The 25,168-nt window shown below is 38.1% G+C and overlaps 1 protein-coding gene across 4 annotated transcripts in view; it reads left to right on the plus strand.

The window, feature by feature from the left end:
* The window catches only part of epc2 (enhancer of polycomb homolog 2 (Drosophila)), a 61,419-nt gene that overhangs the window by 14,040 nt on the left and 22,211 nt on the right, over positions 1-25,168 (plus strand). For 2 of the 4 annotated variants that reach the window (XM_072258637.1, XM_072258640.1), the window contains exons 2-8: positions 9,962-10,121; positions 12,121-12,266; positions 16,173-16,379; positions 17,097-17,245; positions 17,385-17,520; positions 20,262-20,462; positions 21,201-21,290. In XM_072258637.1, the coding sequence (XP_072114738.1) occupies positions 9,962-10,121; positions 12,121-12,266; positions 16,173-16,379; positions 17,097-17,245; positions 17,385-17,520; positions 20,262-20,462; positions 21,201-21,290 (1,089 nt within the window). Of the gene's footprint in view, positions 1-8,271; positions 8,396-9,961; positions 10,122-12,120; positions 12,267-16,172; positions 16,380-17,096; positions 17,246-17,384; positions 17,521-20,261; positions 20,463-21,200; positions 21,291-25,168 lie in introns of all 4 variants that reach the window. The other 2 variants (XM_072258639.1, XM_072258638.1) reach the window with 2 other exon arrangements.

A 25,168-nucleotide genomic window follows, 5' to 3' on the forward strand; every position in this document is an offset into this window, starting at 1 on the left:
GCTAAACAAATTAATTTTAATTAAGATTAATTGTACAGAAGGTCCCTTTATGATTGAATTTTACAATGTACTGAATTGTATCTGGTTATTCTCCTTGTTGGTATTCAACACTGTAATTGCATTTTTTAACTAAATGTTATACCATAATGATAAGAAATTGGGGTTAGTAATCTAATTTTGTTTATTCTGAAATAATGAAGGTGGTTAATTGGGATAGGTGGCATAGGACAAATTATTAATAGTTTAAAAGATCAATGGTAATATGCTGCATTAAGGTACATTTGAACTTTTAAAGTGATTTTGTTTTGAAGATTGGAATTGAGTGTTATTTATTGAATGTTAATGTTGCAAATGCAGTATGATCAAAATTACTGGGTTAGGGGATATTCATGCCACACTTGGAGTACTGTGTCCAGTTCTGGTCGCCTCACTATAAGAAGGATGTGGAAGCATTGGAAAGGGTACAGAGGAGATTTACCAGGATGCTGCCTGGTTTAGAGCGTATGCATTATGATCAGAGATTAAGGGAGCTAGGGCTTTACTCTCTGGAGAGGAGGAGGATAAGAGGAGACTTGATAGAGGTATACAAGATATTATGAGGAATAGATAGAGTGGACAGCCAGCACCTCTTCCCCAGGGCACCACTGCTTAGAGGTAAGGCTTTAAGTTAAGGGGTGGGAAGTTCAAGGCGGGTATTAGAGGAAGGTTTTTTACTCAGAGTGGTTGGTGCGTGGAATGCACTGCCTGAGTCAGTGGTGGAGGCAGATACAGTAGTGAAATTGATGAGACTACTAGACAGGTATATGGAGGAATTTAAGGTGGGGGTGTTATATAGGAGGCAGGGTTTAAGGGTCGAATATTGTGGGCCGAAGGGCCTGTACTGTGCTGTACTATTCTGTGTTCTATGTAAAACTGCTTGCAATACTCCCAAGTGTGGTCTGACCAGTGCCGTATATAGTCTCACTATTGCAACTTTGCTTTTATATTCCAGTCCCCTCGAAATGAATGCTGACATTGCATTTGCTTTCCTTGCCATTGACTCAACCTTTAGGAAATTCTACACGAGGGCTCCAGAATCTCTTTGCACCTCTGATTTCTGAATTTTCTGTCCATTTAGAAACTAGTCTATGCCTTTATTCCTTCTACCAAAGTGTATGAGCATATACTTCTCTACACTATGTTCCATCTGCCACTTTGCCCATTCTCTTAATCTAAATCCTTCTGGAGACTCCCTGCTTCCTCGATACTACCTGCCTCTTCATCTCTTTTTGTATTGTTTATAAACTTGGCCACAAAGCCATCAATTTTGCCATCCAAATAACATTCAATTTACAGTGTTCGGTGCTTGGAATGTGCTTGCAGATGAAGTGGTAGAAGTAGATAGAAAAACAAAATTTAAAACACTTAGACAGGTGGTGAATGAGAGATATAGACCATGTGCCAGCAGGTAGGATAAAGTTGTCGTCATAGTTGACAGAGACATGGTGGGCCAAAGGGCCTGTACTTGTGCAGTACTTTTCTGTAATCTAAATATTACTTTACAAAGAGGCTGTTTGGTCAGGTGTATCAAAGGCGGCTCCCAGAAACAGAGCTTAGTCTCGGACTAGCGCATTATGTGTAACTTTTCTTCAAATGTTCACATTCTTTTTTTAAAAACTATTGTAGGTTTATGTTCTACGCTTTTGAAAATAGTGATGTTAAAATGCCATTTTAGTCTTTTCAGCTCTGCTTTTATTTGCTTAATCTTGATCAGTGTTACTACTTTTATTTAAGTATAGGTTTCCCTTTTCAAATCCAAAGGCATACTTGTTAGTAGGTTAATTGGTCTTTGTAAATTGTCCTATATTAGGCTAAGGTTAAATCAGTGGGTTGCTGGGCACTGCGCTTGGTGAGCTGGAAGGGCCTCTTCTCTGCTGTATCTCTAAATAAAGTAAAAATGAACATGGTAAACTATGACAAGATCAATAGAATCATCATGTACATGCAAATTAAAGAGCCATTGATCTTTGCACTAAATTATTACTTTCCAAAATATAAATTCTTGCCTCTTAGTATACAGACAGTTTGATCTTCTAAAGACTTTCTGAGTCAGTTTGCTTTTGCCAGTATGTTGTACAACTGCTAATTTTTCAGCTCTATGTTTAGTCTACATCTGGTAGTTCACTATTTTTTTGCTGCAAATATTTTTGTTATAGAATGTTTATTAAGTTTCTCTGTCACTTGCTTATTTTTCTTGCCTCAGTGTAAGGGACCAAAATTGTAACTTTTAGCTATTTTCCTTTTTCTTATCTGTAAATGCTCTTGTAGTCTGCTTTTATTTCTTGTTAGCCTGCTTTTCAATTGTCTTGGCCCTTTTTTTTGCTGAACTTTGAAATATTTTGCGGTCCATAAGCTTATTGCTGCTCTGCAACATGTGAAACCTCCACTATTTATGTGGTACTGTCTGTAACTTTCCTGTTTTGTTTCTATGTACTAACGAACTACATTATTACCTTGCATGTTAGTGATTGAGTTTTTACTTTTACACCTTTTTAATGTTGCTAACTAACCCACCAATAGACAACTTTCCCTTGTGCCTTTTATTGTTTTATTCAGATTTAAAACCTTAGTTTCAGATTGAGTAAGGTCTTTTTCAGTTAATGTAAAATGCTGTCATGATGGTAACTCTTCCTATGTCTATTCCACGTCCCATTCCCATTCTGATATGTCTATCCACAGCCTCCTCTACTGTAAAGATGTAGCCACACTCAGGTTGGAGGAACAACACCTTATATTCCGCCTGGGTAGCCTCCAACCTGATGGCATGAACATTGACTTCTCAAACTTCCGCTAATGCCCCACCTCCCCCTCGTACCCCATCCGTTATTTATTTATATATACATTTTCTTTCTCTCGCTCTCTCTTTCTCTTTCTCTCTCTCCCCCCCCCCCCCTTTTCTCCTTCTGACTATACCTCTTGCCCATTCTCTGGGTTCTCCCCCCCCCCCTTTTCCTTCTCCCTGGGCCTCCTGTCCCATGATCCTCTCATATCCCTTTTGCCAATCAACTGTCCAGCTCTTGGCTCCATCCCTCCCCGTCCTGTCTTCTCCTATCATTTCGGATCTCTCCCTCCCCCTCCCACTTTCAAATCTCTTACTAGCTCTTCCTTCAGTTAGTCCTGACGAAGGGTCTTGGCCCGAAACGTCAACTGTACCTCTTCTTAGAGATACTGCCTGGCCTGCTGCGTTCACCAGCAACTTTTATGTGTGTTGCTTGGATTCAAGGTAGTTTATTCCCACTTTAGCTTCTCAATGTACTTGTCTTAAGTTATCTCAAACACTCGATGAATTCATCCTCCACTCTATTGTGATTTGATTCATGTGAGAATAAAAGCCCTTCTTGACTTAATTACATACATTTCTGATTTCTAATTTATACTGTGTCCAGCATTACCAGCATTGATTGGGGCTGGTAACTACTAATGCTCTTATCTCCTTTATGGAATTACCTATTTTGCTACCTGTTTTTTGTTTTGAGTCGAATCAAAAATCTTTCCTTCTTATTTGCGTATTGCCTGTCTTGCTAGGCATATTCTTTTGCTCACTCGATATTTTGTGCGGCAATGTGATCTTCTTCTGTGCAAACTAGGAACTCTTGTCTTATTTCACTATCTCTGCAATTTCATCATTGTCCATGGGATTTCCCTTTTCTTTCACTCTGTTTTGCTTCAGGCCTAGAAATTCTTTATTATCTAAAGCAGTACATTAAGCAAAATTAGACCAACACCTGTCTACCCCCGGGAGCTAAGTTCTGTCGAACAATAGGCCAAGCAATTATGCATAATGCCTTCCACACAATGCAGACAGATATCTTTTTCTTGTGCTAGTCCTGGAAGAAGTTATGAAGGAAATCTGGTAAACTGGAAATCATTGGAGTAGAGATGTGGTTAGGATGGTAAATCTCATTGAACAATCTGACATGAATAGAAAATCAGCAAAAGAGTGGAAATAAAGGGGACCTTTTCTGTTTGGCTGCTGGTGACTCGTGATGTTCTGCAGATGCCTGTGTTGGGATGGCTGCTTTTCATGTTACATGGCGATAATTTAGATGACTTAATTGATGGCTTTGTGGCCAAGTTTGCGGATGATAGGAAGATAGGTGGAAGGGCCAGTCGTGTTGAGGAAGCATGAAGACTGCAGAAGGATTTAAACAGATTAGAGGGGTGGACAAAGAAGTGGCAAGTGGAATATAGTGTAGGGACGTGTACGTTCATGCACTTCAGTATAAGTAATAAGGCGTAGACTATTTTCTAAACAGGCAAAAAACTCAGAAATCAGGGATGAAAAGAGACATGGGAGTCCTTGTACAGGATTCCCTAAAGGTTATCTTGTGGATTGATTATCAGTGGTAAGGAAGACAAATGCAGTGTCAGCATTCATTTAGAGAGGACGAGAATATAAAAGCAAGGATGTAGTGCTGAGACTTTATAAGGCATTGGTCAGACTGGACAGAGTATAGTAAGCAGTCTTGGGCCTATTATCTAAGAAAGGATATGCTGGCATGGGAAAGGGTCCAGAGAAGGTTTGCGCGAATACTTCCAGGAGTAAAAAGGGTTAAAGTATGAAGAGCATTTGATGGCTTTGGGCCTGTACTTGCTGGAACCTAGAAGAATGGACAAGGGAGTTTCATTGAAATATACCGAATACTGAAAGGCCTAGACAGAGTGGATGTGAAGAGGATGTTTCGTATAGTGGGGAGGTCTAGGAACAGGGGCATAGCCTCAGAGTAGAGGGATGCTCCTTTAGAACAAAGTGAGGAATTGCTTTTGTCAGAGGGTGGTGCATCTTTGCAATTCATTGTCACAGATTGCTGTGGAATCCAAATCATTGGGTATATTTAAAGCAGAAGTTGATAGGCTGTTGATTAGTAAGGGAGTCAAAAGTTATTTGGAGAAAGCAAGAGAATGGGGTTGAGAGGGATAATAAATCAGCCATGATGGAATGGCAGAGCAGGTTCAGTGTGCTGAATGGCCTAATTCTCCTATGTCTTATGGTCTTATGAATATCAGATGCCATTGCCCAGAAAGTTAGAAGGCATGGGATCCAGGGAAGTTTGGCCAGGTGGATTCAGAATTGGCTTGCCTGCAGAAGGCAGAGGGTGGTGGTGGAGGGAGTACATTCAGATTGGAGGATTGTGACTAGTGGTGTCCCACAAGGATCTGTTCTGGGACCTCTACTTTTTGTGATTTTTATTAATGACCTAGATGTGGGGGTAGAAGGGTGGGTTGGCAAGTTTGCAGACAACACAAAGGTTGGTGGTGTTGTAGATAGTGTAGAGGATTGTCAAAGATTGCAGAGAGACATTGATAGGATGCAGAAGTGGGCTGAGAAGTGGCAGATGGAGTTCAACCGGGAGAAGTGTGAGGTGGTACGCTTTGGAAGGACAAACTCCAAGGCAGAGTACAAAATGAATGGCAGGATACTTGGTAGTGTGGAGGAGCAGAGGGATCTCGGGGTACATGTCCACAGATCCCTGAAAGTTGCCTCACAGGTAGATAGGGTAGTTAAGAAAGCTTATGGGGTGTTAGCTTTCATAAGTCGAGGGATAGAGTTTAAGAGTTGCGATGTAATGATGCAGCTCTATAAACTCTGGTTAGGCCACACTTGGAGTACTGTGTGCAGTTCTGGTTGCCTTCCTATAGGAAGGATGTGGAAGCATTGGAAAGGGTACAGAGGAGATTTACCAGGATGCTGCCTGGTTTAGAGAGTATGCATTATGATCAGAGATTAAGGGAGCTAGGGCTTTACTCTTTGGAGAGAAGGAGAAGGAGAGGAGACATGATAGAGGTGTACAAGATAGTAAGAAGAATAGATAGAGTGGATAGCCAGCACCTCTTCCCCAGGGCGCCACTGCTCAATACAAGAGGACTGGCTTTAAGGTAAGGGGTGGGAAGTTCAAGGGGGATATTAGAGGAAGGTTTTTTACTCAGAGAGTGGTTGGTGCGTGGACTGTGCTGCCTGAGTCAGTGGTGGAGGCAGGTACACTCGTGAAGTTTAAGAGACTACTAGACAGGTATATGGAGGAATTTAAGGTGGGGGCTTATATGGGAGGCAGGGTTTGAGGGTCGGCACAACATTGTGGGCCGAAGGGCCTGTACTGTGCTGTACTATTCTATGTTCTATGTTAACATTTTGGAAGGGGGTGATGTGATAGAGTTGTGACTGGGATTTGGGTCTAATTTATGGCAACATGGAACGTGATTGTCAGCAAGAATAGGGGTTGGGGGGTGGAATTTAGCTAGTGGTTAATGAAAGCTTGGCTTGGTCTCTGTCCATTGCTGACATACGCGAAGTTATCTTTCTTCATGTGGGAACAGAAGACCACACTCTAATTTTGGCATGTGTATTTTTGCACCCTGAGTGTATTTCAAGTATGTGTTAACGAAACAAAAATTTTACTTTACTGAATGTACCCTGTAGCTGCTTGCTACTTTTATTTTAAAAACCTTTAACTAATACTACTTTGTCCCTTACAAAATGGTTACTTTTCTTCTCACATGGTGTAGTTACTGGTGGGGTAAGGGGAGCAAAGGAACAAAAGAGAGGAAAGAAGGTGGGAATGGAAATGTACCTTGTGATTTTGAAAAGAATATAAGATTTGAGAAGGTTAATACTTGAAAGGATAATTTGAGCTATGAATGTGGCAGAGGATATAGTCCAATCAATATCAGGACAACAAATTGTTTTAAACACTTGCTAAGATTAAAAACTACAGAAGAAACTTGGGAATAGGACTTAGTATTTAGAGTTGCCCTTATGTAAAGAATACTGTATGTTTATGAAAAAGTATTGTGTTTCATTGAAAAGTAAAGGCAGAAAGGTATTACTTAAATTATAGGGAAAATCTTGGTAAATTCATATTAGTGAGGAAGGCAAAATACTTCATTTCTACATTGCAAGAAATTGATTCTTTTTGAAAACTTACTCAAATGGGAAACATTTTTGAACATTAATTGTGTGTGCAAAGAACTGGGCATACAAGAGAAAATAATAGGTCAGGCTTAACTGGTTTTGCTAGCAACAAATCTGAGAATTTTATGCAAGTCAAATGTGTAAGACCTTGAACTTACCAATATATTTGACCTGGCTCATGACTGAAACCCCTATTTTGATGAGGACTGTTCTCAACTTATTTTGCCTCACCTTAATGTTTTAAATTTTGTTTAAATACTTACACAGATTTCAATATGACTTCATTAAATTTACTGTTCATGAAAAATCCCTCAGAATTTTACAGCTGGCTAACGTTGCTGCTGCTTTTAGCCACTCAGTTCTCAGAGCAGCTATGTGAGGTTGGGCACAATCAGAATGCTGCCGGGGTGCTACCGCCATCTAAAATGCTTCAGGTCAGCAAATTGCATTTTCTTCATCAAGACTAGGTAGTTATAAAGTGGCGAGACTGCAGGTAGTTGATCCAGATGTGGAGACCAGATTAACATCGTCTGGTCCATACTATAGATTAATTTAGAATGGTTTCATGCGCACCATCTATGCACATCATAAAAATTGGCAACTTAATTTTGTTTTGGTGATAGTGGAATAAAGTGCTTAAGTAATTGAGATTTTCTTTTTGCCATTTGCTTCGGATGTAGTTTTGCAGGAGCAGTGTATAATCTGCAAATTCCACAATGTAGCTGTGCAATTGTATGCAAGGCAAAACTTAGTTTTTTCATGGTTTTAAGCCATATTTTTGAAAATGAATAACAAAATATAATTAGCTGTGTTTGTATAATTTCCAGCAATGTCTCATTATGTAAAGATGATATGCTAAGATGGTATCTAGATGATTAGAATCATGGGCTTTAATTGAATTTCAATCTCTCCCTTTTTTTAAAAACATTCTTCATCTTTTCTTCTTCTGTCCCCCCATCTCTTTCTCTTGCCCCATTCTGCTTCTGTGAAGAGAACTCCTTTATATTCAAGAGTAAGGTGGGGGTTCTAAGACCCCAAGTGCCCCAAGAAAACCTTTGTTAGACATTTTTGTAATATCGTATTCTGTGGTAGCACTAGAAAACACGCACTTGAATGATAAAGAATAACATTTGTGTAACCTCTCTTGTGAACAAAGTATTAAAAAGCTTTACCTTGAGGTAAAGGTTGGTGTAGATTTGTGAATATCTGACTTTAGAAAGTGGGATGCTATGGATGTGCATTAGATGCAAAACTTTTACCTCACATATTTGGGCCGCCACCTTGTAATCATTCACTTTGCCTGTTTACTTCCCATTTTACAGGGCTGCTCAGTTTATATTATAAAAGACAATTATGTGGGACCTTTTGGTGCTCTGGTGCTTATGAGCTGCTTTCAAGCCAATCCCTTCACAGCACACGAGCTAGGAAACACCTTTCAAATTTCAGGTACAGTTGAAACCCACTAATTTAGACTCCCTTTTAAAATGATCCTGTTTATCAAATTGCTGCCATAAGCAAAGATACTGATTGAATTAGATACAATGCAGTTTTCTGAAGTTGGAAAAGAGTGGTGTGGCATTGTGGGGAATAGTTATTGAGAGGACTCCCAGTGACTTGTAAATATGTACCAAACTAAATATCACTGGAATAACATTCACTAATTACATAGCTACAGCTCCCACCTGCAAAATGAAGCAGCAAATTTCATCCGACTTTGGCATTTTTTTGACTTTGGTATATCAGTTTCATTGGATTTACATTGTACATCAAAGCTCTTGGATAAGATTTGTAATAGGGTTGAAAGTCAACAGCCTAGATTTTGCAGAGTGAAGTCCCACTAATAACATTGAAGTACTTAAGTAAATAATCTAATTTCTAGATATACGTGCTATTGTTTTTGGGGGGGGGGGGAATCTTTCACGTGCTGATTTAAATAATGTGAGACATCTTTTATGTATGTCCATGAGGTGGTCCTTGTTTTCACTGCAGATGAGTTACTTACTTTTTGTTTGTACAGCAAATACCACTTCATTTTGCCTCCACCTCTGCCAAGTGTTTTAAAAGGAAGGCCCATTCACTTGTGCTCTCTTCAGTGATCATAACTGACCCTTTTGCCACATTCTCATCAGTGATGTGACTCAACCCATGCTGTATTCTGTCTTTGACAGTCAACCAGGAGTCCTGTACAATTGGGCATTTTTAGACTTGTATTCAAAGTGCTTCGTACCCCACTATTCTCTTCATTAGTTGGTCCTGATCCAGTTTTCTGTACAATCGACCCCATACAAATCAAGCAGAGACTAAACAGAAAGAGGTAACTGAAGGACTTTATGTCTACTTTGTAATAAGCTTCAGCTCTGTTGTCGACAGTATTTCAAAGCCTTTTCCATTCTTTGGAACTTCAGCTCTGCTACATTTTTATCTATGTGCACCAGAAGGTGAGAAGGCAGCTTGTGCATAAACTTGATGTTGTCTTGAGAGAATGGTAATAATGAATGATTTGATTGTCTTGAATGAAATTGATAGCATTCATGTCCATTGCTGTACTGGAATGCTATTTAAGTGTTTGCCTCCATTTCCCAAACTTTTCTTGTATTGCGTACATATAGGAAAATCCAATTTTCTTCTTCCCCTTCCTGAAGGTGATTTGCGCTGTGATGCATTTACAAAGGCTGCATAATTATTTTGTGACTGTTAAGCCTGCTTTCTAGGAATGTGCCCATAATTTATCTAGCTGTTCTAAAATAGGTTATTACAATAATTCCAAATCTTCATCTCTCCAGATGTCTGCATGTGGATGTGTATACACTTTAAGGACAATAGGATATGAGTTTTTTTCTCTACTCTTCATTCGTAGCTAGGAAGTGCCATTTGTCATTGCCTACTAGAATTCTGCAACATTGCAATATGCTAAGGATGACATTTATAATTTTACAGTTTTGTGCTACTCATTTTTTGGGTAACCCTGCATTTCTTTTCCTTGCTATAAAATAATTTACTTTTTTTCCTTAGGAACATCATTTGCAGAGAGCAATTTCAGCCCAGCAGGTCTTCAGAGAAAAAAGGGAGAATATGGTTATTCCAGTGCCTGAAGCAGAGAGTAATGTCTCTTACTATGATCGTCTATACAGGGGTGAATTCAAGGTTCCTAAGCAACTCATTCATATTCAACGTAAGTCGTAATCATATTATTTAATGATTGACAAATCATCCTCACCATTAGTGTTTTGAAGCTCTAGAACAGTTAAGATCTGATTTTGATATATAAGAGGTATTGTTTTCTGTGATCACAATTTTATGTAACATTCAGTGTGATGGTAAAGAATATATTTGTATGCTTTAAAATTATATCACATTTTAAACTTTTCAAGTTCATGATTATATTTGTCATTGGAAGTATTCATTAATGTGCTTCATATTTTATTTTAATTTTTCTAACTGTACTGTAGCAAAGCTTAGAGTGAGGTGTTTGCAGTTCCTTAAAATTTCGTGTTATTTTAGCCCCTCACTAGAATATAGATTCAAACATGTAATTGTGGGTATGTCATATGATACTCCCAAGATTTTAACAATCTGCAGTAGATATGTTTGCATATCTGGTTTTAGAAGGAATCAGTGCAGTGAAATTTAAAAATGTAAAACTGGAAGAGATATGGTTTAGCTTAGTCCATAAAACCATAAGATACAGGAGCAGAATTAGGCCATTTGGCCCATTGAGTCTGTTCCACTATTTCATCATGGTTGATCCAATTTTCCTCACAGCCCCAGTTTCCGGCCTTCTCCCTGTATCCCTTCATGCCCTGACCAGTCAAGAATCTATCAACCTCTGCCTTAAATATACATAAAGACTGTGGCAAAGAATTCCACAGATATACCACCCTCTGGCTAAAGAAATTCCTTCTCATCTTCGTTCTAAAAGGTCTCTCTTCTATTCTGAGGCGGTCTCCTCTGGTCCTAGACTCTCTCACCACAGGAAACGTCCTCACTGCATCCACTCTATCAAAGTCTTTCACCATTCAATAGGCTTCAATGAGGTCACTCCTCATTCTTCTGAATTCTAGTGAATCAGAGGCTCTTCACATGACAAACCATTCAATCATGGAATCATTTTCGTGACCTCCTTTGAACTTTTTCTAGTTTCAACACATCCTTTCTAAGATAAGGGCCCCAAATCTGCTCACAATACTCCCAAGTGAGGCCTCAATAGTGCTTTATAAAGTTTCAACATTACATTCTTTCTTTTATATTCCCGTCCTTTTGAAATGAATGCTAACCTTGCATTTGCCTTCCTCACCACATATTCAAATTAACTTTTGGGAAATCCTCCACAAGGACTCCCAAGTCCCTTTGCACCTCGGTGTTTTATATTTTCTCTCCATTTAGAAAATAGTCAACTCTATAATTTCTTCTACCAAAGTGCATGACCATACACTTCCCAGCACTACTCCATCTGCTATTTTTTGCCCATTCTCCTGCGTTGTCGTAAGTTTCTCTGTAGCTTACTTCCTCAAAACTACTTGCCCCTCCAGCTATCTTCATAACGCCTGCAAACTTTGCAACAAAGCTATCAATTCTTTTATCCATATAATGTAAAAAGTATTGGCCCACTAGTCACCAGCAGTCAGTCAGAAAAGGCTCTCCTTATTCCAACTCTTTGTCTCTTGCCAGTCAGCCACTGATTAATCCATGGTAAAATCTTTCCTCTAATACTATGGGCTCTTGACCTTGTGTGGCACCTTGTCAATGGCCTTCTGAAAATCCAAGTATATAACATCAGCCAATTTTCCCCTTGCTTGTGACTTCTTCAAAGAATTCCAATAGATCCGTCGGGCAAGATTTTCCCTTGAGGTCACCATACCTGTGGCCTATTTTATCATGTGCTTCCTAGTACTTTGAAAGGTCATCCTTAATAATCAACTCCGGCCGCTGAGGCCTGACTATTGGGCCTATAGTTTCCTTTCTTCTGCCTCAGTCCCTTCTTGTAGACCATTGGAGTCAATGTAGTCCATTGATTATATCTTGGCCTTTAAATATAAGGAGAGGTTTTAATGTAAATATTACAAAATTAGCGAGTTTGTGTAATTCTTAGCAAATTTTGTGTCTTGTTAAATGTCTTAAATTGGTTTAAAAATATTTTTAAATTTGAAGATTTAAAAAAATCATTTTTCTAGCTATTAATTTAGATAGTGAACAACCTGATTATGACATGGATTCTGAAGATGAGATCTTATTCAATCGTCTGAATAGAAAAGTAGAGATTAAACCATTACAGTTTGAAGAAATGTTTGACCGATTGGAAAAGGCTAGTGGAAATCAGGTACAGCGCTGCATCATTTATCATTGAGTAATGGTACAGATTTTGTATTGTTATCTTAATTTTAAATTATTTAGTGCCATACCTGGCAGCTGTATGATTTCTCAGTATGTCCTGCCACTTGCTCCATCTGTATTTATACCACTTCTAGCTATTCTTTTAGAAATCTAGAATTTCCTGCTGTGCCCTGTTAAGCAATTCTTGGAGAGTGCGTTTTGTGATGCTAGTGAATAAACAGTTAAAGCCACACTGGCAGGCTTCATGGCCCACATGCCATCATACCAGTAGTAGTGTACATTCCATCTCAGGCCAACATCAGACAGGTACTGGAGGAGCTGAGCAACGTAATCATCTGTGCACTGTGATTTTTGTGGGAGATTTCAACCAGGCCAGCTTGAAGAAGTCCTCCAAAGAAACTACCACCAAACCAGAGGAGCCAACACAATTACCATTGTTGTAGCACCATCAGGAGCGCTTACCGTGCCATCCCACACCCACATTTTGGAAAGTCTCATCACCAGGCTGTACTTCTCTTAACGTAGAGGCAGAGACTAAAGACTGCAGCACCACTGGTGAGGACCAGCAGAGTATGGTCAGGGGAGGTGGAGGAGAGCTTACAAGATTGCTTTAGTCGGTGGACTGGGCAATATTCAGAGATTCATCTTTGGGCATGAATGAATACTCCACAGTTGTCCTGATTTCATCAAGACCCATGTGGATGAGTGTCTGCCGTCAGGAACATACCAGGCATACCCAAACCAAAAGCCTTGAATGAACCAGGAGATTTTCAGTCTGCTAAAGGTTAGAACAGTGACATTCAAGACTGGTGATTCAGAACTATACAAAAAGTCCAGGTACAACCTATGGTGGAGAGTGGGGAGAAAGGATTCCAGTTGACATTAGCGTCAGAGTTGGTTCATGTCAGCTCTGGCAGGATTTGCAGGGCATTACTTTCTACCATAGTGAAACCTAACACCATGAACGGCTGTGATGCTTCACTCCCAGCTGAGCTCAATGCCTTTTATGCACGCTTTGAAAGGGGGAATAAAACTACACTTTAACAAATCCCAGCAGCATCTGGTGACCCTATGATCTGTCTTGGAGACCTACATCAGGACATCTTTCAAGAATCCTCACAAGGTATCATCCCAGATGGCATATCTGGTAGGGCTCTGAAAACCTGTGCCAACCAACTGGCGGGAATGTTCAGGGGTAACTTCAATCTCTCACTGCTGCAGACAGAGATTCCCACCTGCTTCATAAGGGTGCAATTCATACCAGTGTCCAAGAAGGGCAGGGTGAGTTGCTTTAATGACTATTGTCCAGTGGTATTCAATTCTAATCTGATGAAGTGTTTGAGAGGTCAGTTGTGGCTAGGATCAACTCCTGCCTAAGAAAGGATCTTTATCTGCTGTAATTTGCCTTTAGACAATAGGTCTACAGGGGATACAAACTCACTGGCTCTCCACTTGGCCTTGGATCATTGGGACAATAGTGAAAAAATTCCCTATGTCAGGCTGCTGTTTATTGATTATTGCTCAGTGTTCAACATAGTCATACCCTCAGTCCTAATCAACAAGTTCCAAAATCTGGACCACTATCTCCCTCTGTAACTGGGTCCTTGTCTTCCTCACCAGGAGACCACAGTCCATGTGAATTGGAAATAACATCTCCTCGCTGGCAATCAATACTGGCGTGCCTCGAGGATGCGTGTTTAGCCCACTGCTCTACTATCTCCACACCTACAATTGTGGCTATACACAGCTCAAACACCATCTATAAATTTGCCAATTACAACTATTGTTGGCAGAATTTCAGATGGTGACAAGAAGGCACACAACAGCGAGACAGATCAGCTGGTTGAATGGTGTCACAGCAACATCCTTGCATTCGATGTCAGTAAGTCCAAGGAATTGATTGTGGACCTCGGGAAAGGGAAGTTGAGGAAACACACTAGTCCTCATCAAGGGATCAGCAGTGGAAAGGGTGAGCAGTTTCACATTCCTGGATGTCAGCAGCTCTGAAGATCTATCCTGGGCCCAACATATTGATGCAATTACAAAGAAACAACGGCAGTGGCTATATTTCATTAGGAATTTGAGGAGAATTTGTGTGTCACGAAAGATACTCGCAAATTTTTACAAATGTACCATGGTGAGCATTCTAATTGGTATTTCTGTCTGGTATGGAACAGCCACTGCACAGGATTGGAAAAAGGTGCAATAAGGTGTAAACTCTGTGAGCTACGTCATGGACACTAGCCTCCCAAGCATCCAGGACATCTTCAAAAGGTGGCATCCATCTTTAAGGACTCCCATCAGCCAGGACGTGCCCTCTTTTCATTATTACCATCAAGGAGAAGGAACAGAAGCCTGAAGACACACATTCAGTGTTTCAGGAGCAGTTTCTTCCCTACCACCATCAAATTTCTGAATGGATAATGAACCCATGAACACCTCAGTATTTATTTTCATTCTCTATTTGCACTACTTATTCAATTTGATTTTTTTATATACTTGTAATATATAGTTTTTATTATGTGTTACAATGTACTGCTGCTGCAGAACAACATATTTCATAACATATGCCAGTGATATTAAACCTGATTCTAAGGCTTTTCTATTATCAATTTAAAACTTGATCTGTGTTGCAAAATGAGACCAGTAATAACCTACATGTGTCAAATATCAGATGGTTGAAATGATCAAGTTAAGTAAAATGCAAACAACAGGAATTCTGCAGATGCTGGAAATTCAAGCAACACACATAAAAGTTGCTGGTGAACGCAGCAGGCCAGGCAGCATCTCTGGGAAGAGGTGCCCTTGACGTTTCAGGCCGAGACCCTTCATCAGGACTAACTGAAGGAAGAGTGAGTAAGGGATTTGAAAGTTGGAGGGGGAGGGGGAGATCCAAAATGATAGGAGAAGACAGGAGGGGGAGAGATGGAACCAAGAGCTGGACAGGTGATAGGCAAAAGGGATACGAGAGGATCATGGGACAGGAGGTCCAGGAAGAAAGACGGGGGGGGGGGGGGGGACCCAGAGGATGGGCAAAGGGTCCCATTCTGACATGTCTGTCCACGGCCTCCTCTACTGTAAAGACGAAGCCACACTCTGGTTGGAGGAGCAACACCTTATATTCTGTCTGGGTAGCCTCCAACCTGATGGCGTGAACATCGACTTCTCTAACTTCCGCTAATGCCCCACCTCCCCCTCGTACCCCGTCTGTTACTTATTTTTATACACACATTCTTTCTCTCACTCTCCTTTTTCTCCCTCTGTCCCTCTGAATATACCCCTTGCCCATCCTCTGCCCCCCCCCCCCCCCGTCTTTCTTCCCGGACCTCCTGTCCCATGATCCTCTCGTATCCCTTTTGCCTATCACCTGTCCAGCTCTTGGCTCCATCCCTCCCCCTCCTGTCTTCTCCTATCATTTTGGATCTCCCCCTCCCCCTCCAACTTTCAAATCCCTTACTCACTCTTCCTTCAGTTAGTCCTGACGAAGGGTCTCGGCCTGAAACGTTGACTGCAGCTCTTCCTAGAGATGCTGCCTGGCCTGCTGCGTTCACCAGCAACTTTTAAGTTAAGTAAAATAATTTGATTCATTTAAACTTTTTTCTAAAATGTATGAATCTTATTTTAAAACCATCTAAACTGTACATGTGCAGGCCATGATGATGGCTGGTGTGAAAGTTGTAAAATGAGGGAGTATTGTGTAATCTATTCTTTGTGGTTGGAATTAAAATGTATTGGTACGGTAACGTGAAGGTGTCTCGATATGAAGATTAATATTGACATAGAGTTTAGAGTTGTATTTATTTCAATAGATAAGTAAAGAAATCATAAACTGTAATCTCATCAATTTCTGCAAATAGATTCATTAAATTATTTTTATTACCTTATTTTTCAGCTTGTATCTATTCAAGAGGCCAAACTGCTTTTGAAGGAAGATGATTACCTAATAAAAGCAGTCCATGATTACTGGGCAAGGAAGCGCAAAAACTGTAGGGCACCCTCTCTTATCCCCTGGGTTAAACAGGAGAAAAGAGATGGTTCCACTAACAATGATCCATATGTTGCCTTTCGGAGGAGAACTGAGAAGATGCAGACCAGGAAGGTGAGCATTTTATGTTACTCATTCATGCAGCATAAACTACCGATTTCTTTGGAAGTGAAGACTGTTCCTGTGTGAATGGAAAGTAGATGATGTCTTGCCTAGCTACCTTTATGCATCCATATGTAATTGTCTTACTGGAGTATTCCAAAGCACTGGTTAGGCCACAGCTGGTGTAGTATGTGCAACATCTTTGGAAGGATGTGATTGCATTTGAGAGGGCACAGAGACAATTCACAAAAATGCTGCCTGGATTGTAATTTTTCAGGTGGAAGGAGAGTTTCAGTAGCTTGTTTTTTTCCTGCAATAGAGGAGTCTGAAGGATAGTACAAAAAGAGGCAGCTGAAGAGTTATACAGAATTATTAGAATAGATTGTAAGAATCTTTTCCTTGGTTGGAGTATATAACAAGAGTGCATAGATATAAAGTGAGTGTTAGGAGGTTTAAAGCAACATTGAAGGGGGGAATTGTTTTTTCCACACGGAATGATTGGCATTTGTAATGCACTGCCTGAGAAAGTGGTAGAGGCAAGTACAGTCACAGTATTTCAAGGAGCACCTAGAATGAGTACAAAGTGACTTGTAAGTTTTTGTTTCATTGGGATTTTTTTATTATTGCCTTATAATTGAATGGAAAAAACATTGTCTGAAAACGTTTGTCTTTTGTTTCTGGTAAAATGTGATGGCTCGTATAAAACTAATGGTTTTAATTTGTTGGCAGAATCGTAAAAATGATGAAGCTTCATATGAGAAAATGTTGAAGCTGCGTAGAGAGTTCAGTCGGGCAGTTACCATCCTAGAAATGATTAAAAGGCGGGAAAAAACCAAAAGGGATTTGCTTCATCTTACTCTGGGTGTGGTTGAAAAGAGGTATGATCATGAGAATTTATTATGGTTACATAAATGTTGCCATAGTCACTTGCTGATTTGAATTCTGATTTACTGGTTGATTATTGCACAAAAGCAGCTTAAAATGGTAGGAGATGCTGAAGTTATTCTGTTTAAATAGGTACCACATGGGCGACTTTGGTGGAGAAGTTATGAGTGAGCTGAAGACTCTCAAGCAAGAAAAGGTAGTCTCCAACACTCCAGCATCTCTTCACAATGGCAATCATTACAAAGCACCAGAAAACAAGATTGTTAAGGTAAAAACAAAACCTCACCAAATATTTCCTTGTGGATTCAGCATTTGAGTTTGCATTAATTGCTACTGAAATATTTGTATTGAACCTTTTTGTTTATATTTTGTTGACCAAATCTATATCCAAAATATGGGACATTTTAAAACTTGGAACCAACTTGTAATTTTCCAATTAGTGGGAACACAGCAAGGATGTGTTCAGTTATTATTTTAAAATTAAGCAGATTGTTGGGAAACAGTGGTTAATTGGCCTAACTACCTTTTTCAGAGTTGGGCTGCTCTTCAACCTGTACCAAAAAAAAATGAAATGTAGGTTAATACTTAAGTTCCAGTACCTTTAGGACCTGACCGATGCCAGACCACAGAAATTTTCTGTGTAAATGTAACTCCTTCTCTATGTAAATATACACCTAAACCCTAAACTTTCCAATTAACTGCTTTGACCCAGAAGGTAGAATAAAGCTTTGATTTTAAAGCTGTTGAAAAGATTAAAACAGAAAACTAAATTTACTTTTAATTCTGCCATACATCAACCTCCTTTTTTCCCGATGGTTAAAGCAAACTCAGATTGTGTCAGGATTATCAGATTCCTGTACATCATTAGAAGAGGTGGTGGAGGAAAGTCTTCTCTACTGTTCCAAAGTAGCTTGCTTTATATGTACTGTATTTTCTCTTTAATTTTGTTAAAATCAACAAAACTGATATTATCTCTTGTTTTGTAGTAAGGACCAATTTGTTCCAGTCCTGTAGTTAAGGTTTCAGTCAATTAGATACAGGTTTCAATAGAAATTCTTCCAACTTACTTCATTTTCTTCTTGCTCCTCACCTTGCTGAATCACTTCCATAATCTCTTTATCAGAGGATGATAAGCAATTGGCACTTCATCATTGACATTCATCCACTCCTAGAATTTCTTCTGTCACACCTCAAAACGCTTTGGGTCACTCATACTTTTGGCATACTCCACCAATTCTCAAGTAATTTTCTTTTTACTAGAAGCTCTAAATCCAATGAGGTTAGGATCTTTGCCTTTCTCTTCCTCAAGCATTAAGGTTAGTTACAGTATGTACCAGGAACATTCTTTGTTCAGCTTTATCCCAGGTTGATACAAGTGACCAGGTGGCATCCTTAAGTTAACTTCTTTAAGAATGAAACAACAGGCTTCTCATTTTTAACTGCAACACACAAATGATGTATGAACTCCTTGTATTTACTTTTCTGCAACTGCAGTATGCTCTGGTCAAAGGGCTGAATCAGAAGTGCACAGCCTACTAGCATTACCTTAACTAAAAGATTTGCTTTGGAGTTGGCTGAGTAGAAGCAAAGTATTCTGCACTGTGGATTGCAAGGCATCTGACTGCAAGACCCTACACAGGATTGCGTGGTCTACTGAGAGAGTCATTGAGGTCTCTCTTCCACCCTTTACAGATAGTTATCATGAGTGGTGTACATAGGACATTAGCATTGTCAGTGATCTCTCCCATCCATCCAGCAATCTTGTGATTCCCTACTGCCAGGTCCATAGCATTAGAAACAGCTTCTTGCTCAGGTCATAAGTCTACTGAACTCCCTGTCACCACACAGTTCTCATCCTATATGAAGTGCAAGTAGCAGTATACTATTTACTTTTTAACTTGTGCATGCACCTTATCATTTGTTAATTTATTTGTGGTAATATTACTTGTATGTGTAATGCGTGAGTTATATGTATTGTATTCTGCACCTTGGACCTGAGGAACATTGTTTCATTTGGTGGTATACATGTGTACAGTTGAATGACAATAAATGAATTTGAACTTGACCCTGAGGTCAATAGTTTCCAATTGAAAATTATTTTCAAATGATTTCATTGTTATCCACACTTGTTAGCTCTTTTAAAGGCCCTCGAGGGCACATTTTTACTGATTTACAATAGCTTGCCCATGTATGTGCAGCGGAAATTTAAGTCTATCCTGAGAATCCTTTACCCCAGTTTGAGCTGCCTGAACATTTTGTGTAAAAGATTTTTGTGACTTGCAATGCTAATACTAGACTGTATCAGCAGCATTATGCACGCATTTTGGAGATAAATTTTCGAGATAAATTTTCCATTACCACTGACTGAAAATTCATCAATGAACTTTGCCATGGTTTCAGTGTCATCATTTTTTTTCCGCACGCACTATGTAATGAAATGCTTTGCCTACCTTTAAATCTTTGTAGCCATCCATTTGAATATTCTCATTTGTATTCTGGGTTCAGCTCTTGATGAAATATTTTTGTTGCTGCGAATTGTTTCACCTGAAGTGCTCACACCATTGTTAACTAAGCGTAAGTTGCTTTATAAGTGCACCAACTATAATGTTTCCAGTTTTCAAAGTTCTTTGGCATCTTAAGCTTTTCTGACTTATTCTTGGCAAAAACATTTTTAACAAAAGTACTTCTTTTGTGTCTTTAAGACAATACCAGATTACTTGTATAATATCCTTGCCAAAATTGGTTTATCTAATTTCTTCAGTATTTCAACCTTTCAAAACACTTGATCGGCTTGGGCAAAAGGGCTGTATGACTATTGTGTAAAAAAAAATAAGGAAATAATTTTAGTTCTAGATTGTTAATTAAAAAGTCTTCCATCATAATATTTCTGTGGTTAAAGATAACATGAATGCAGTATTTTAATAAACAACTGCTGTAGTTTACATTTAACGTGTATACAGTACATGGAAATAACTTGCTTAATTTAGTTTTGCCATGTTTCCTTTAAAGCAGCAGGCACCACATCTGATGACACTTAAAGAGGAAGTTACTGATGCTGTTCGTGTAAAGAAGAAATATGTGAAGAAGAAACATAAAGCTTCAGAGTGTATTGTTCTACACCATCAGCCTAGCACAGAATCACAACCACCCTTAAAGAGGGATATTAAGCAGTATGACTTTCTCAGTTCTGATGAAGAGTCTTACACCCAGGTACAGAAAATCTTTAGTAAGCAAGATGACAGTTAGTTTGAAATAGGATTGAGATGATGTTCTGCTCTGAGCTTTACAACCTGTTTTAAATCAGGAGTGGGATAATGTTAACTTTGCTTGTATCTATAATTTTTAGAATTGATGGTTTTTTTACAGTGTTAAGCATCAAGGAAAGTGGTTTAAATGGATACATGAACAGGCAGGTAATGGAGCGATGCTGACCCCATGCAGAAAGGTGGGATTAGTTTTGATTGGCATCATAGTCAATACAGATAACAGAGATTGAAGGACCTGTTTCTGTGTTGTGCATTCTGCGTTTATTTATAGACAAGTTTCAGCCCTGTCACGTGAACTCCATATAACCATGTTCTTTAATGTGGTGACCAGAACAGCATACAGTGTGTTCAAATGTGTGTTTCTCACCCTGCAGCTGACACACACATTTGCTTTCCTTTCCAGTAACTTAAAAACCACATTAATAAGATTATGAATTTCTGTTCCGCCATGATCAAATGGCGAAGCAGACTCAAATGGCCAAATTCTGTTCCTATGTCTGATTGTGCCATGATTATAAGGGAATAATGATAATATGCTATGTCTTGAAGCTGTCAATTTGCAGCACTTTAGTTTCAGACAAGGAAATTTGCAAGTTGAATCTATTAACAGAATTAATTTCTACACACATAACTTGACACATAATGATGCTAACTTAGTATTGACATATTTTGTTTTTGACAGGTTCCTTCTCCAGTATCAGAGACTGAGGAAGACAGTGACCCTGATGGGCTTTTTGCTTTCAAGAGGAAAGCTGGTTGCCAGTACTATGCTGTAAGTAATTGTCTCATATGCAACTTCTGAGTTTAAAGCAAAGCTTTCAAAAGTTGTGTATTTTTATCTGTTGTCTCAGTTATTTCAATTTTGTAAGTATGTGAAACAAAATCTCCAAATGCGCTTTGTTAAATTAGATTTTTTTTTGGGAATTTTGTATATATGATATATTTCCTCATGAGTGAATGAGTCTTCCATGGCATAAAACTGAGGTGTTGATTGAATGGTGTACTGCTGATTTGGACCTTGTGTTTGACCAATCATGATAGTTCTCTGTTTTCCAAGTCTCCTTTTAGCAAAGTGCATCAGGTTGCATGCAGGAATAGTTTGCCTATGGCTCCATCTTAGTTTACCTAATATTTAAGTGTTAAATGCATTTTTTCTTCAACAATGGGTTGAAGGGAAAAAGAATTTGAAATGCCACAAGTTTTTTTAAGAAATTGTTTTAATACATATTCTCATTTCTTTTTAAATATGAAAATAATTAAATCTCAGTAGAGCTGCTGTATTCTCGTTTTCAAATTTGATTCTTTTAGAGGGTTGGGTGTATGCATAATTAAGAAACTAACAAAAATACAGAATTGGGGCTGAAGAAATAGCTGTTTCAGGTAACTTTTACCAATTTGAGTTCTGTATTTTTGAATGACAGAAGAGAATTTCAGACAAAAGTATTGTTTTTCTGCCTGCTTTTATTTATAAACTAAAATGCCAAAGGGTGCTGGAAAAAGAATGACCTTTTAACATTAGCAATGCTTATTGAAGTCTAATTATGCTAAATCTCAAATTAATCAGATTTATAACCAAAATGACCGACCGATACTTGATCATGCGGGGATTAATCAAACCTTCTGTGATTTTTATTCTTCCTTATATCAATCAGAGTCTCCTCGAGACTCTAAATATATGAATGATTTTTTAGATAACCTAGATTTCCCTGAGATTTCACAGGATATGTCTTCTATGCTAGATACTCCCATTACCACTGATGAGATTAAGAATGTTATTTCCTCTATGAATTTGGGGAAAGCTCCTGGCCCTGATGGGTTTACCGTAGAATTTTATAAATGTTTTACACCTTCATTAATCCCTTGGTTCTGTAGGGTTTTTGAGGCTTCATTAAAACTTGGTAAACTTCCCGAATCTTTCAATAGAGCGTCAATTTCTCTAATATTAAAGAAGGATAAAGATCCTGCTCAATGTGCATCTTATAGACCAATATCTTTATTAAATGTTGATTCTAAAGTGTTTTCTAAGTTATTAGCAAACTGATTAGAAAAAGTACTTCCTTTTATTATTTCGGAAGACCAAATGGGTTTTATTAAAGGTCGTTACTCTTTTTATAACATTCGCACACTGTTAAATATTGTTTATACCCCCTCACAAAATGTTCCTGAATGTGTTATCTCTTTAGATGCTGAGAAAGCTTTTGATAGAGTAGAATGGCCTTACTTATTTAAGGTGCTTGAAATGTTTAATTTTAGCTCAAAATTTATATCTTGGATCAAACTGTTACATCATTCTCCTGTGGCCTCGGTCTGTACTAACTCTCTAAGCTCACCTTTTTCCCCTCTTTTTCGAGGAACTCGACAAGGTTGTCCTCTTAGTCCTTTATTATTTGATATTGCATTAGAACCGCTTGCAATTGCCATTCGAGGATCTCCAAATATTACTGGGATAACTAAGTCCCATAAAATATCACTCTATGCTGATGACTTACTTTTATATATTTCTAATCCTCAAAAATCCATCCCTGCTGTTTTAGAGTTATTAGCACAATTTAGTCTCTTTTCAGGTTATAAATTAAATCTTAGTAAGAGTGAACTTTTCCCGATTAATAAACAACTTCCCTTATATCGTAACTTTCCATTTAAATTAATAATTATTTTTCATATCTTGGGATTAAAATTACTTGTAAATACAAAGATTTATTTAAGATTAACTTTTTACCCTTAATTGACCATATTATTCAACTTTCATCTAAATGGTTTCCTTTATATTTAACTTTGATTGGTGGTATTAATGCAGTTAAGATGTTTTTTTTGCCAAAATTTCTATATATATTTCAGGCATTACCAATCTTTGTTCCAAAATCTTTTTTTGATAAAGTTGACTCAAAAATTTCTTCATTTTATTTGGCAAAATAAAAACCCGAGGCTGGGTAAAATACATTTACAGAAAGCTAAGAGAGATGGAGGTTTAGCATTACCTAACTTTAGATTCTATTATTGGACAATTAATATTTGACATATGAAATTTTGGTTACTTGACCAGGATATACTATCTATTCCTAAATGGGTAGCATTGGAATTACAATCTGTTCAGGGTTATTCACTTGGCTCTATTTTAGGTTCCTCTCTTCCTTTTGATTTGAAACGCCTTAAACAGGTATCTAACCCGATAGTTAAATATACCTTACGTATTTGGTTTCAATTCAGAAAATTTTTTGATCTTAACCAATTTGGGCTAGCGATTCCTATTTTAGGTAATATATTTTTTCCTCCCTCTTTTACGGATCGTGCTTTTCAAATTTGGAAGACTAAGGGTATTTCACGGTTTTTGGATTTATTTTTAGATGGTCCCCTTATGTCTTTTGAACAATTATCTAATAAATATAGTTTATCAAGAATACATTTTTTTAGATATCTACAAGTTAGAAATTTCCTAAGTACTATACTTTCTTCTTTTCCTATGCTTCCTCCACATACATTTTAGATACTATAATTAACCTTAATCCATGTCAGAAAGGTGCATCGGCTATGATTTATAATATTATTATGAAACTTAGGAAAGCTCCATTTGATAAGATTAGGGTAGATTGGGAACAGGAATTGGGGTCTATCATTTCCATGGATGACTGGGGGCAGATTTTACAATTAGTCAATACTTCCTCTATATGTGCTAAACATTCCCTAATTCAATTTAAAGTTGTTCATAGAGCACATATGTCCAAAGATAAATTAGCTCGCTTTTATTCTCATATTAATCCTTTTTGTGATAGATGTCCGGGGCAGATAGCCTCTTTAACTCATATGTTTTGGTCTTGTCCTACTCTGGAAACTTTTTGGAGAGACATTTTTAATATTATCTCCAAGGTATTGAACATAGATATCTCTCCTCACCCTATTACTGCTATCTTTGGACTACTTAAAATTTCTAGTAATCTTTCTCCTTCAGCCCGTAGAATGATTGCATTTCTTACTTTAATGGCGAAAAGATGTATCTTACAACATTGGAAAGAGCTTAATGCTCCAACTACCTTTTTTTGGTTTTCTCAGAGGATATTATGCTTGAATTTGGAGAAAATTAGAAGCAATCTTTATGATTCCTCACTTAAATTTGAACAGACCTGGAGATCTTTTATTCAATATTTTCATTTAATGTAATTTTTTTTCTCTCCTCTTTTTTTTGCTCCATATTTATATACCCTTCTTGTGTTTTTTTTTACCGTTTTTAATGGAGGTCAGGATTGAGGACATGATTTTAAGTTTTTTTTTAACTCTGCTTGGTTCCAAGTTAGCCCATTGCTTTGCTTTTAGTTAGTTGCACGGTGGTTTTTTTTGGGGGGGGGGGGTTCTTTTTCTCTATTGAGATATATATATATATATATATATATATAAATAAAAATTAGTATACTATTATGTTAGTTTAAATTACATTGTTTGTATCATTTTTTTTGTATTAATATCTCCTGTAATTTTATTATATTCTAACAGTGTATTAGTGCTTATATGGCTTACCTTTTTGTATACTTATTCAATAAAAAGATTTAAAAAGAAAGAAAGCAATGCTTGAGGGACTTAGTACAGCCAAATTGACACCCATATTTTCTCAAACTTTGAAATAACTGAGGTTTTGCAGATTGTTGCTCGGCATTCTCC

Source organism: Mobula birostris, chromosome 5 (assembly GCF_030028105.1).
Source record: "Mobula birostris isolate sMobBir1 chromosome 5, sMobBir1.hap1, whole genome shotgun sequence".
Classification (NCBI taxonomy): Eukaryota; Metazoa; Chordata; class Chondrichthyes; order Myliobatiformes; family Myliobatidae; genus Mobula; species Mobula birostris.